A 14,134-nucleotide genomic window follows, 5' to 3' on the forward strand; every position below is an offset into this window, starting at 1 on the left:
CCTCTTTTCTGTCGGGGGTGGTGATTGGAGTTTTTGTGTAAGTACCGATCAGTGTGAGTTGGTTTCCTGTAGACCTTGTGACCTAACTGAAAGTTTGCTTTGCGGATGACCAAGGTATCCAGGAATGAGAGTTTTCCCTCACTTTCTTTCTCCATTGTGAATTGTATGTTCAGGTGGATGTTGCTGAGATGATTCAAAAACTCCATCAATTCTTCCTCCCCATGGCTCCAAATGATGAATGTATCATCCACAAACCGGTTAGATGTAGGTCATCCACAAATGACCTACATCTTTTCCACACTGTGACACTGAGAGATCTCTGTCTTTTGGTGCTACACCTCTGAAGATGCCAGCCACAGCTGCTGGCGAAACGTCAGGAACTACAATGCCAAGACCACGGCAATACAGCCCGGAAAACCCCCAACAACCACTCTACTTTAGGTTTTAAGTCTATGCAGTTCCAAGACCAGGTCTGTTTTGAGAAAAGTTTCGTGGCTTGCTAATCATGCACACCTGCAAGTCCTCCCCTTTCTCTTGAGAACTGGCTCTGGGAACCCTGGTGGAGCACAGCTATAATCTGTTTCAATCAGTACTCCCCATATTTAATAATAACTGCACTTATGTACCGCTCTTCTAGACAGATTAGTGCCTCACTCAGAGCGGTGAACAAATTAGTGCTATTATTATCCCCACAATACAGCTGGGGAGCTGGGGCTAAGAGAAGTGGCTTACCCAAGGCCACTTACTGAGTTCATGGCACTAGTGGGATTCGAACCAGTAGAGTGCTGATTTGCAGCCGAACCACTTAACCACTGTGCTTCAGCAGCTCAGCACTGCCAATTAAGCATCTAAGCCCTGATTGGTTCATGGCACTGGTGGCTGATGTAACTCAGGCCTGAAAGTGGCTGTTTGATTGTACTGTGGAACCTCTCTAGTTAGTATCTGCCTACCCACATGTAAGAGAGAGGGAGGGGTGGGTGGGGGCTCTGCTTCCATGCCTTTTGCTTCCCAGCATGACAAGAACCGCATGGCATAGATTGGACTCCTTTGGTAGAGCTTTTTGGTAAGAACTCAGTTATGAATTGCTAGACAGCCAGCTTGAAGTTTTTAGCCAGTTAGTTTGTATTTAGAAATAGCAAAGCTGTATTTGTTTTTGTGCTTGCCTTAATGCCTATTTAAAGAGCAGTTCGTGCTCAGCATATGCTCCTTATAATCTATCTAATAAACTACAAATATGTTTTGCCTGCCTGTGTCCAGAGTTACTTGCTGAATGCGTGCATGCCCTCAGAGCGAACCCAGAGGCTGAAAAGCCTCAAATAAACAGGTCCAATGCCCTTGGAAGCTCCTAGGAGTCTTGAGAAGGCTGTGATCAGCACCAAGGAATGTGAGTAAGGGTCTCTGGGCATCTTGACAGTTACATTCATATAACTCAGAAGAATATATCAATAATAAAACATAAATTTGTTGCAACACAACAGGATGCGATTTCCTTGCATTATTTCAATCTGTATTAGTAGAACACCTCCCTGGTTTAGGTGGGAATAAGTAATAAAAAGAGAAAAGACTATTTTTCTTTCTTTGTTTTTTAACCCAAAGCAGCTTACATCATTTCCCTCTCATCCATTTTACCCTCACAACAATCCTGTGAGGTGGATTAGGCTAAGAATGTGTAACTGGCCCAAGCTGAACCTACCAGCTTCAATGACAGAGCAACGAATCAAACTTGGGTCTCTTAATTTTTTCCCCATGATGACTACTTCAATGCTTTTTTTAAATCAAATTCTTTTTTTAAAAAATCTCATTTTTTGCACCCGTGCTTTGCTGGTGTCCTAAGCATGTGTTTAGTCTGCCTATTGGATAATCCCGGGCTGCCTCTCCCCCAGTCTGTACCCTGAGATCCTCTGACTTTCTGCGGTCAAAAGTATAGATGAAATCCTTCCTTTTTGATATTAGCAAACGGTCTCTCAATTAAGGCATGTACTTCTCCTGGCAATTTCAAGAGAAAGTCGCTTGGCTGCTATGGAGAAACGCCATTCTGTTTGTGGAGTTAACTTTCTATGGGCTGCAGAGGGGAGGGGCCAGTTGTGGAGTAGAATGTGATTGGAGGGAGAGCGAGTCAGTCGGTGGAGGGGAGTTGGAAGTTGACGGTGGCTGGAGCGTTGAGGGAGAGATGGCTCGGAGGGGAGAGGTAGATCTAATGTAACCCCAGGTATCAAAGGATTGGGCCTGCCCTACACAACATCTAATTAGGGCATGAGGGAGCTAGAGTAGGGGTTTCTTTTTAGTTTGTATTATTCCTTCCGTTCGCTGTATATTTGCCTGTGTATAGTTAGAATTTAAATAAATGATTTTTGGAATTTATGAAGGAAGACAGCTCTTCTGTTCCACATAGTCCTCCAACCGCTTGGGCCCACTAGCAGAGGAGGGAGGTTAGGAGGCTGTCCTGCCTAACCAGGATCCCATACAGGGACAGTGGTGGCAGCACTTACCCGGAGACAGGAAAGGGAGACGGCTCCTGCAGGTGCTGGGCTAGGCAAGGGAGGGGTAGGCAGAGCGGGGGTCTACCAGTGGGAGGAAAGGCCCTGTTTCGCTACAGCTGCCTTGAATGCTCCTGGGAAAAAAGGATCTTTTGTTTGATCCTACAAAGCTTTTCACACCTCTGGCTATGAGTTTTGCAGGATAATAACCAAAGGTCTCAGAATCACCCTCACAGTACAGACTCCCCTGATAATTCAGTGGTAATCCCAGGAAGAGCCATCAACCCATCCTTGACCATTGTCAGTAGGTATGAGTCATGCCTCCCTCCCCTTGCTAATTCAATTATCTTCAGTCAGACCTATCTCCTGACATCTATTATATCACCCTGGTAATCTTTCCTAGAACCTTTTCCAACATAAAGTTTGAACTGTCCTATGATAGCCTGGATCTCTCACCAATGGGATTACTGATCCTAAAGTTACACCAATCACGGTACAACCCAAATTCCACCAATGAGCACACAGAGCCAACATTTTTGGCTCAGTGCCTTTATGGTTCCCAATTCTGCACCAAATTCAACCAATAGCAAAACCTCCCCTACTTGCAACCAGGTAAATCCCCGTACATAAAAAGGCCCTCTATTTTCAACTGCTCCCAGGCCTTCTTTCATCATCACAACCACAAAATCACTGGACTACTTCAAGACAGGTGCAGTATGTTTTTCCCTGTAGTTCATTATATATTGATTGTGGCTGGAACAGCTTTTGTGCTTGTGTATTGTTTTCCCAGGTGGAGTGGACCTCCACTTAATGGGTTTTGAACAGAGGGTGGTGGGAGCCTTTATTTACAACTGAAACATTGAGATACATTGTTGATTCCAGAATGATCACAGTGTTCCCACTAATGTGAGCATGTGAGCAATTGCTCACAGATTCTGACTCCTCCGTTCAAAGATTCTCAGCTGTAGCTCACAGATATTAACTCACAGGTGGCCCTGCCCTCCCACTCAGCTGGCACCAGCAAGCGGGTCTAATAGGGATGGAGCCTTGTCCCCCTTATCTCCTTTCTTCCTGGTTGTGGCTGGGTTAGCCCTCAGGGTGGAGCCAGAGAGTGACTCCAGTTGCTGCCGGTTCTCTAGCTGGCCAACAGCCGAACCGAGCAATGGGGCCCAGTCTGACCTCGCTGGGATCCCCTCAGCCCCAGAGAGCAGAGGAGAGGAGGTGGCACCTCAGCCGTTGCCATGGTGAAGGTGTCATTTAACTTGGCCTTGGTGCAATAGGAGGCTGGAAAGAAGAAGGACAAAGAGGGGAAGGAGGGTAGAGAGCTGGACCGTGTTCATCATGCCTTCTGATAGCCAGATGAGGAGAAGACCATTGTGGTGCTGAAGAGGCTGGTTGGACTTTACCGTTGATGAGGCCTCCTTTTCGAGGGCTCTTCCAAAGTGGCTTTTACAGCCTGAAATGCGGACTCAACCAAGAACTGGATCTGGCCGCCTTGTCTTAGCAAGCTGAGCATCTCCATCTAAATTGCAATCAATGGACGTAGACCAGACTAACTTTGCATAGGATCACACTGTTGGGAGTTTATTTTAACATGGCTGCTTGGGGGTTGGCTCCAGCTTGGCTCTCTCGTTTTCTTTTTTTAAGCTGCCTTCTTCTTTGCAGGCTCACAGGCTCACAGCCCTTCTTTGCCCCCCTCAAATCTCTGCCCCACCCTTAATGTCAGCTTGTAGCAGGAGGTTTCAGGTGTTTGCTTACTGTCTCTGGCCCAACAGGCCAACATTTCTAGAACCCTAGTAGGGTGTGGCCTGGAGACCATTTGGGCTACCCCATGTCCTCCAGTTTGCAAGATCTAAGCAAGGATATTAATGATAGGATGTTTTGGCGGTCTTTCATTCATAGGGTTACCATAAGTCACACTCACACATCCCTGGAAAACTTTTTAAAACTAAAAGGAAAGGTTTTACATAGTCAAACCGCCCAAATGACAGTGCATTTCTCCACACTCGCATTCTCTGCCTGTCCTACCATTAGCAAGCCATTTTTTTTCCACCTGAGTTTCTTAAAAGCAGCACGCCTTCAATGGATAGGGAACATTTGCAATGATCTCTGCTCCTGGACCCAGCAAAACTGCTGGGCTATGTTTGCTTCTACCCCAACACATATCAGGCTCTGACCCGCCCTGACCCACATGGCTCTACCCCAAAATTACACAAGTGCCACAAATGTATACTTCTAGACTTATAAACCCTACATGAGTGTCAGAAACCAATATATTGATTTAAAATTAAATACTTAGCCCATTTTGCCCTATTTCAGATTCATGATCAGAAATCAGATTTCACATGAAATTCCTCCTATGTTGCCTTCCAAATACAATCAGCCTTAAAGACCAGCTTAAATCTATGGTGCATAATTAAAAGACATGTGTGACCTAGACATGGGTTAGTGTAAATGGGACCCAGTTTTCAGTTGGAGCCCAAATCTACTCTACGATAGCCTCACCGTAAGGATACTACCTTCCTTCTGCCATCTCCCACTCCAAGCTGAAGGAGTTGCTGGCTTGGTTCTAATTCCCAGTTAAAAGAAACTCTGAAATCCAAGGCAGTGACCTAAATCACAATAACAAAAGATCTTTAACTAAGTTGTGAGGTACACAAAAAGCTTGGAGGGAACACTGAGATCCAAACAGAGTAAAAACTATAAATCAAGTTTATGAAGTGGAATAATGCAAATCTCTCAATTGGGAATTAGCAGATCTCAGGTAGAAGCTCACTAGTCTCTAGTCTCTACACTGGCATCCAAGCGTTATAGAAGTTACATTTAGGAGGACAGACAGGAGGCCAAAATGGTAGAGCAAGAGAGAAAACAAGAAGAATGTAGCTAGTGATCCCCTGCATTAGGGATCCAAGCATCCGGGCAGCAAATAATCCAAAAGTTGGAGGTGAAATCCATGTGTGATTATAGTCAGCGGGGGCAGAGCAAAGCCGCACACAGCACAGTTTGCTTTTTAGGCAGATTGTGGCCTCCATTATAGGACTAGCAGCAGAGGATCAAAGCTTCTTATATTTCCAAGACAGGCAGGTACTAGGGGTGTAACCTGCTTGGTCCAGGCTCCTGAGCTCAATTCCAAAGAAGAAAGGGGAGGTTTCCAGATCAGGAAGGGGGTATGTTTGGAGGTAGTCTTGTTCTGACCAATAAAGCAGGGCTTTGGTGGGCAATTCAAATAATCCAGATTGGGTCACTGGGGTGGGATAGTCCATTCAAGGCAGAACATGAAACACAGGTGTATATACAAACATGGATTCTGTAGTTTGGAAATGTTAACATAAGATTTTCTGTCTGTGGCTAAAGGTTCCTTAATTACTGGGGTGGGGGGAAGGTCCTTGGTTAATGGTCTGGTCCATTCAGCACTGGGCAAAATGTAGTTTCTCTCTGGGATAACTCTTCTATTCTAGAGAGCATGATTAAATCTGCTGGCTTTGTTTTTTGTTTCTTCAATGGCCAAGAACCCATTAACTTGCCCAATGCAGAAACAGAGAAGAGAGAAGTTGGTCCCAAATGTCACCCAATCTTAGGAAAGTCGGGGAATAGGGGGGTAATATAGTCAATACCTCCAGACCTCATTGGATTCTTTGTTGCTTTCATGCCTGTTGTGGCTGGAATACAGGATCCTGAACCAGGTGGACCCCAGCAGGGCTTAAGATCTGGCAAAGGCTCCCACCTCCTTGTGTCTTTCAGCGGGAACAACTGGAAAGAATTAGATATTACTTGCACATAAGCAATCAGTTTGACCAGCTGTTGTTAACAGCTATATTTCTCACTTTGGCAGTGCTGTAAGGCTTGTAAATAAATCCAAAGATTGACAAAGCTGCTTTGCTTGCCCATTTCTCCTGTTTTATTAAAGCCCAAGCCCACAGTTTCAGTCTCAGCTTCTGAAATCTCTTCCTTTTGCATTCCTATTCCTGTCACTTTTATTATTCACTTTCCCCTTGTCACCTAGCCTAGGGAGCATTCCTGTAGCATCAGCGAAGGAAGGAAATGTCATGTGCATACACAGAGGAGAACAAAAGCCACCTTTGCTTTCCCCTCTGATTTATCATCTAGAGGTGGGAGATCCTGACATATTTGAATTTTTGGATTGTGAGTTCTTTATGAAGCTCTTGTGGTTTTCTGAGCTCTGGCACAGCAGGCAGTATGAGGCAACAGTACTGGGTTTGACTGCAGAAGTAAGCAAAAGCAGGAAATCGGAGAGACAAGGAATGCCTCATAAGCAGGGCTTTTTTCTGGGAAAAGAGGTGGTGGAACTCAGTGAGCTGCCCTCGGGGAAAATGGTCACATGGCTGGTGGCCCCGCCCCCTGATCTCCAGACAGAGGGGAGTTTAGATTGCCCTCTGCGCCACATGCAGAGGGCAATCTAAACTCCCCTCTGTCTGGAGATCAGGGGGCGGGGCCACCAGCCATGTGACCATTTTCAAGAGGTTCTGGAACTCCATTCCACTGCGTTCCAGCTGAAAAAAAGCCCTACTCGTAAGAACCAAAATGGGAACGAGTAAGACATCTCACAAATGTCTTACTCTGAGCAAATATGTTAAGGATTGCAAAATAAATGCCATAGAAGTCCTGTTTGGTAGGTTTGCAATGTAATAACTGATGTGTTGTATACACTACAGTAACAAGTCAAAAAGAAAATCCCTATTATCCTTATGTTTGCATACATGTGCACGCGCGCACACATGCACATATCTGTATTGTCATGTAAGATATGTCCCAAATTTCCCCTGTGAAGAAACTATCCCAGTCACATTAATGGACTTGGGCTTCCTCCTGCTCTCTTTATTCCTGAAAATATCACTGCTGGGTCATTTGGCTAATATGTCTGGTTGAAAGAATAGGTCCTCTTCACATCCAATTCAGCTGTGCCTTTTCCAGGCAAAGTCCCCAGTGCGTCACATGTTGCAGTCAGTTTTTCTTACCAAGCAGTACAATCTCCTCCAGCTGTGCCCTCGTTTATCCTATGATGATGCTGTGATAGCAAGTCCTGCCCTTGTGACCACTAGGCTTGATTATTGTAATATCTGCTGAGTCAACTAGTCCAGAATTCCTTTTGGTTTCCCAAAACAACTCGTGAAGAATACAACAGCCTCATGGACAACCCTGATCCTGCTATTCCGCTCCTCATGTGCCTCCCTTCCTGGAACTATTTGCAAAGCTTCCTAGAGAACAGCATGCTGCTCATTTGATGTTTACCTTGTTCCATTAAGTTTTTTGCTGTGTTGGATCTGGAATACAACAAGCTCCCTGTCTTGTTTCACAACTGTGTGCTCAGGGCAATATTAATCGGTTGTTCAACTATGCATGGCTTGTGTGTGCCTGCTTAAAATTGGCTAGTTTGCCGTAACTGTGGATGCCAGTATGGATTTTGGAAGATGACACAGGCTGGGATCTAAAGAATGGTGCCAGAAGTTCTATGCATTTGATAGCTTCATAAACAGCAGTCAGCACATAATTCACTTTTGAAACTCAGGGACATTTGAAAAACTGTTTTGATGAAGCTAGAGGATTTGCTGTCTCAAACCCTCCTTGGGTGCACCTTTTTGGATATCTTCCAAACTGACAAAATGTTACAGTTGTTATGCAAACCCTAAGCAAATGAGTTCAGGCAAAGGATTAAAATTCTGCAGAGCACTGGTTTCCAACCTTTCTAGACCCAGGACCTATTTAGCAGCAAGCACATGACATCAGAGTCACATGACAGGAAGAGGGAAAACCAGAGTTGATTCTTTTATTCCTCCCTCACCAACATCAAGGGCAAGAATGTGGCAGTAGACAAAAATATCAGGGGCAGGAAATCCCCCAGTGTAGAAAATGTGCATGTATGGATGTGCATACCAAAGGGATGGGACAGGAAGAATATCTGATAGAAAGATATGTACTGGGCAACCAAATTAGCAAGTATTTATGGCTCTTGTGGCATTGTGTTGCAGACATGTATAAGTATGCCCTAACCCATTATGTAGCACATATGATATGTAGCACAATTTTCCACATGTTGACCAGGTTCCAAAGAACATGAAGATTATAGATGGGCATGAAACGGGGGAAAAAAGAACTCTTGAGTTTTGTGGTTCGTCGCGTTCCATGAACCATGAACTTTCATGAAATTGTCCCGTTTCACGAAATGATTCGTTAGGTTTATGATTCATCAGATCCCAGGGCTCTACAACGGCCCTGTTCATACCCAGAGATGCCAAACTCGCAGGGAGACTTCAAAAGCATCCTCAACCAACAACCTTCCCAGCAAGGACAAGAACAGAAAATAAGAAAGAGTCTTTTCAGTCTCTTTTGAAGCAGCAGCAACTCCAGCCAAAAGCTTCCAAATCCACTCTCTAACACTCCAAATCCCAGCAACAGCTCCTCCCTCTCCCTCTGTCTACTGGAACTGAAAGCACAAGGCAGAGAGCTGTGCCTTATATAAGAAATGCTCCATAGAGCAGAACAGGAACTTTCTGGTTGGCAGACGGACCTGCTTAACAGGGTTTGGAGGGATGAGATTGGTGTTCCCATGGCTACAGAAGGCCTATCTCCCCCCTGCTCATTGCTCTCATAGAACAGAATGGGAGCGCTCAGGTTGGCAGGGAGAGCTGCCTATCAAGGTTATGTGGGCTAAGATTGGGGTTTCCGCGGCAACAAAAGGTCTGCAGACATTCTGGGCCTATGTTGCCTAGGCAATCAATGGATCGGCACCAGCCTGTCTGGCATCATGAAGCATTCATGAATTGGCCCAAAAAGTCATGGATTTCGTGAAAAATGCGGCCCCACAAAACATGTTTTTGCGATAAACGAATAAGCCCGATTTGTCACAAAATTTAATTCATATTTTGCTTCATTTCCATGTCTAATGAAGATCATTATGTAACTCAAAGCTTTTGAACTCATTTTCTTGAACAGCAGCCTCCCCGCTCATGACAAACAATTTTTGAAACTAAAGAAATTTTGAAACGCAATTTGCGATATGGTACAAGAGTCAGCAGGACAAAGAAAATGTCCAGGTGATGTGCTAGGAAGCACAATAAACATGTCTGTGGGGCTATCCTTTTATGATACATATATTTTGATATAATGATATATCACTGTAAGAGTGGTGTTTTTCTTTTTAAAAAGATCGAAAATGAAACCACATACTTTCCAGGCAGCAGAGGGAGGTAGGCAAGCAGAGGGTGTGGTTTGATGAGGGAAGTCCAGTCATCAAAAAGTGGATAGGAAGTAGGTGGGAGTGGGCAGAATAAATAAAACCAAAGGAAACATTACACATGAAGAACAAAGGTGACTCATAATTATAAGATCTAAGGTGGTACTGAATGAGGCTGTTTCGTGATTCCTGGGATAGTTTGGCATACTGTACTGTTTTAATTAATTTTAAGTAACCTATACAAACTGTGATAATGGATTTAATTGTTTATTAGTCGATGTTTGGTAAATTGTGACGGCCTATGGCTATAGACGATAAACTCCTTGAAGAATTCAAACTTTGACTCATAATCATTTTTTTTTAATTGAGGTAAAAGTGTTCCCAAAAGAAACAGGAGGGGAAAAAAACAGGGGGAAAAGCAAGATGAAAAATAAAAGCCCAAGAAAAGGTGTGGAAATCTGGAGATAAACGGAAGCAGTACGGGGCCAGAACCATTGAAATAACCCTATGTGGATAATCCTGGAGAGGGGGCTTAAGCCTCCCCCCACCATTTTCTTTATCAATCTTCTCTCAACATATGGTTATTCTTTGTATACAGAAAATGTGATGTCTTGGAGAGGACGAGGCTAGAAACTTCCTGTCATATAGTTTTTTGGGGGCAGGCTTTTCAGTGCCATCGTAGCCTAAACCCATTAAAATCAATGGACTTAGACAGGTAACTCTGCATAGGATTGCAGCACTGATAGATAATGAGGAATATTTGGCCATGTCGTTCCCTCCTCCTTGAAGGTCTTACCACCACCTCCATGAGACCTAGGCTTCTGTTTCTCCACTCATACTATGTTGTTTATTACTGTACGACCCTCAATTTGTGTCCTTTCTTCTTTCCCATTTTCCCACGTCTGACATCCCCAGATGTGTTATGATTTAAATATCTCTGCCAACCTCACCTATATTTGTTTAGTACCTGAGCCACTTGGGCACTAGGTATAAAAAATAATTATAGTGAGGTCTGTTCTCCATGAATGTCACCTGTGAAATAATTCACACCGTCTGCCTGAAGGTGAATATAGTACTTTCCCTACATCACTCTTAATTGTTGTACCTACTCTGCTGGGGTTTTGGAGCACGCCGGACAAACATGCCTGCTCACCAAAACAACAGCTTGTTAAAAAAAAAAAAACCGGGAATGTATGTTTTAAATAAATAAAACAAACAAAAAAATATTTTCAAGGAACAGTCCTTTAACTCCTGCTGCCTCCCCAGATGTTTTGGGGTAGTTATCATGATCCTCCCAGTGTGAACAATTAGGCTGGGCCCAGGATGCCCCGAAGAATTTATTCTTAAACTGTAAAGAACTGGAAAACTGGCAGCCTTGAGTCACGTTATCTTTTCGAGCCTCTTTAGTAGAGGACAGCAGGGAACAATGGCTACAACGAATCATCCACCTTGGGAATCGTTGGTGCCAACTGTGCCCAAATACTGTTCCCTTTATTCCAATGTTGTTACAGCTGGGTAGGTTTTGAGTAATTATTATCCCAAAAGGCAGCTTAATTTGGTTCTATTTGTTTTTCGTTCAGGGTTTGTGCTTATTGCCGAGGGGAGGGGCAAGATCCCAATACAGAGGGGATTAATTTCTAGGTGGAAATGAAGCTAGGATAGGAATAGATCTCTACAGGCCCCGGATGAGTCAGGAGGGTGATGTCTGCCATCTGTTTCCATCATGTGGTATTTTTTTATTGTGAGCCTGTTTTGATTTTGATGGGGATACCTGATAAATCCTTTTCCTTTGCAGCATTTCAGTGTGCCTTTTTGTGGGGTCATTGTCCAAGCTAATTTTATTTAACTGTATTTAATTGGCTGCAGCATTGTTTAGGGAAATAAAAGGCACACCATGTGCTTCCCTCAACGTTCATTGTGACAAGTAGTGAAGGCTAAGGTTAGCAGGCTTGTTTTTCCCTTGTTGAGGGATTGTGCAGTAAAAGCCCAGCATCCAGTGCTAACAAATGCTAGTATCAAGCAGGAGCCACTTCAGTAAATTTCCATGCTCACATTCTGAAAATAAGGATATCGCCGTATACAGGCTTCAAAATATGCCTCAGTACCATGGGTGCCTTCGGGCATGGAGCAGCAAGAAGGCTCTAGAAGCTTTGCCAGCCTTTTGTCTTAGACTCACCATTGACAATTCCTGCAGTATAGGAACGTGTATCTGTCACCCTATGCTGTCAAATTACAAGTAAGGAATTATAACATACACAAGCAGCCGTAAAATTGTTCTCAGCCGTGCCCTTGATCCAGTGGAGACAGCAGCAGGAAAAGAAAAACAGTTCATGAGGTGGATTAAAAGGTTTTGCCCAGTCCACACACACAGAGAAATCCTGATTGTTTTGAAAGTAGTCCCTAAAATCAGTAGATGTACTGGGACCGAGTGACACCGCATTCCTTCAGCATCCACAAGGATGGCAGGTGGCAACTTCACAGAGGTGAATTAATCACAGGAGAAGGGTTCATTATCCTGAAATCAGCTCTGCTGGTGACATATGAGGTGACTTTGTCAGGTCATACACTTTCTTCAGATCATTCTTGATGTAGCCGCCACAAATGCACAGGGCCCATTGTTTATCCATTTGGGGGTTTAGCTTGTCATGTGTTGAGCCTTCAGAACATAGTATTATGCTACTATGAAAATAAATACTCTTTCATGAGGACAGGAGGGTATTCCTGATCAAGTGGAGAAATCCTTCCTCTGCTCTCGAGGTGATAGGGATGAACTTGTGGTTTCTTGGACAGGACACTTACAGAACACGAAAGACCCTTTCCACACGTCCTTAAAGAGACGGCCCACTCACCAAACAGTGGCGGGCGGCTTTTCCCCTTGACTTCAGACGTCTCCGTTTTCAAAATGGTTGCAGGCTGTTCGGCTTCCATTCTTTCTGGAAGCACACTTTTCCGCAGTCCCAGAAAGGCACCAAAAAACTGGAAGCTAAACAGCCTGCAACCGTTCTGAAAATAGTGCCATGTGGAGTCCCTTTAAGGACATGTGGAAAGGGCCAAAATTAATCTTACATTTTGCTTCCCCAGCCCTCTATTGTCTCCCAGATTCCCTTCTCCCTTTAAGACCAGTTGAGAGGAAGAGGCTATAGTTCTGTTATTCTCAAGGGGAAGGCACACGCACAACCAGGTAAGAGGGTAATGCACACAACAAGGTTCGTTGCATGCCCCAATTCAAACTGGTCATTATTCACAGCACTTATTCCCTCTGGTATGTAGAAGTGGTCAAACCACTTATACCTTCCCCATAAACTTAGGTATATGCTGTTCATTGTTGATAGTTTTTCACCTAGACCCTTGATCTTAGAGGCATTTCTGGCACGCTGTCCCAATATGACTCAGGAGGACTATTGCAGGTTGCCTGCAATTACAAGGACTTCCACTGTATGGCACTGTCATTTAGTCTTCTATTTTCCCCTTAGTTGCATAAACTCCTTCCCTGAAGCCTCGGAAGTGAGCTGTAAATTGGTCTCCAACACTGAACACGTTAAAATAGATGAACAGCTTATCCTATCCTGCATTTGGAAGCGTGGCCTTATTGTGACCATGGAAGAATGTAGCACAGAGGCCAAGCCATCATACACGTCTAAGAATGACTCAGACCACCTCAGAACATTTGCTCACCCGTTGTAAACTGACAAATGAGATCGGCAGTTTAATCTGGTGCAGCGTTACTGCAGGCTGAGCCTAGCGAAGTAACACTATATAAGATTGCACTATCAGAGTTGCTAGCTAAAAATGGGTGAAGGAAGGTGCACCCATCTTTTTGAAGTTTCTCAGGCTGGACGAATCCCAGATTTCCGTGTTAAAATGTGTAACCCCCCCCCCCCCGTGTCAAAGCCAAATTATAACATGTAGTTCTGGCCCCAGTGGCATAGTGTTAGGTGTGCATGAACTGGTCCAGTGGGCTTTTGGGGGCATTCCTCTGCTCAACCGTCTCCCCTGAGATACAGAGGTATAACTATAGACAGTACGTTTTTTTTTAAAAAAAAAACTTCTGCACCAGGCAAAGAGCAGCAGCTCCCAACACTTTTCACCCTAACAGTGCCTTTGCCTGTATATCACCTTGTCCCAGGTACTTAGCAGGCCTCATGCGCTCTCAGCGTGCACAGCTTCAATTTGGAAAGGTGGCGGCTCTAACAGCGAGGGCAAATTAAGACATGTTTTAGCAACACCAAACCTTCGCTATCTGGTGACATTCAGTGAAAAATTAGCAGTTAGGTGAAGACTCCTCAGGAGGCTTTTGATCCTGCTGTGACTGTAATGAGACAAAGTGAACGGAACACAAAAAGAGCCTTGTAGAAATGAAGAGGCAGCATATTAAAGCCCCCCACCCCACCCCCACGTACCTTAAAACAAACTCAGGCCAAACTGGACATATTTCCTTGAATTTCAGTTGAACAGCTCAAACTTT

The 14,134-nt window shown here is 44.3% G+C and overlaps 1 protein-coding gene across 1 annotated transcript in view; it reads right to left on the reverse strand.

Moving 5' to 3' along the window:
• Positions 1-3,612: 3,612 nt before the first annotated feature.
• The window catches only part of GRIN2C (glutamate ionotropic receptor NMDA type subunit 2C), a 70,263-nt gene continuing 59,741 nt past the window's right edge, over positions 3,613-14,134 (reverse strand). The window contains exon 14 of the mRNA XM_054976309.1: positions 3,613-3,761. Within this exon, the coding sequence (XP_054832284.1) occupies positions 3,613-3,761 (149 nt within the window). The remainder of the gene's footprint in view (positions 3,762-14,134) is intronic.

The sequence above is a fragment of the Eublepharis macularius genome, chromosome 4 (genome assembly GCF_028583425.1).
Source record: "Eublepharis macularius isolate TG4126 chromosome 4, MPM_Emac_v1.0, whole genome shotgun sequence".
In the NCBI taxonomy this organism is placed as follows: Eukaryota; Metazoa; Chordata; class Lepidosauria; order Squamata; family Eublepharidae; genus Eublepharis; species Eublepharis macularius.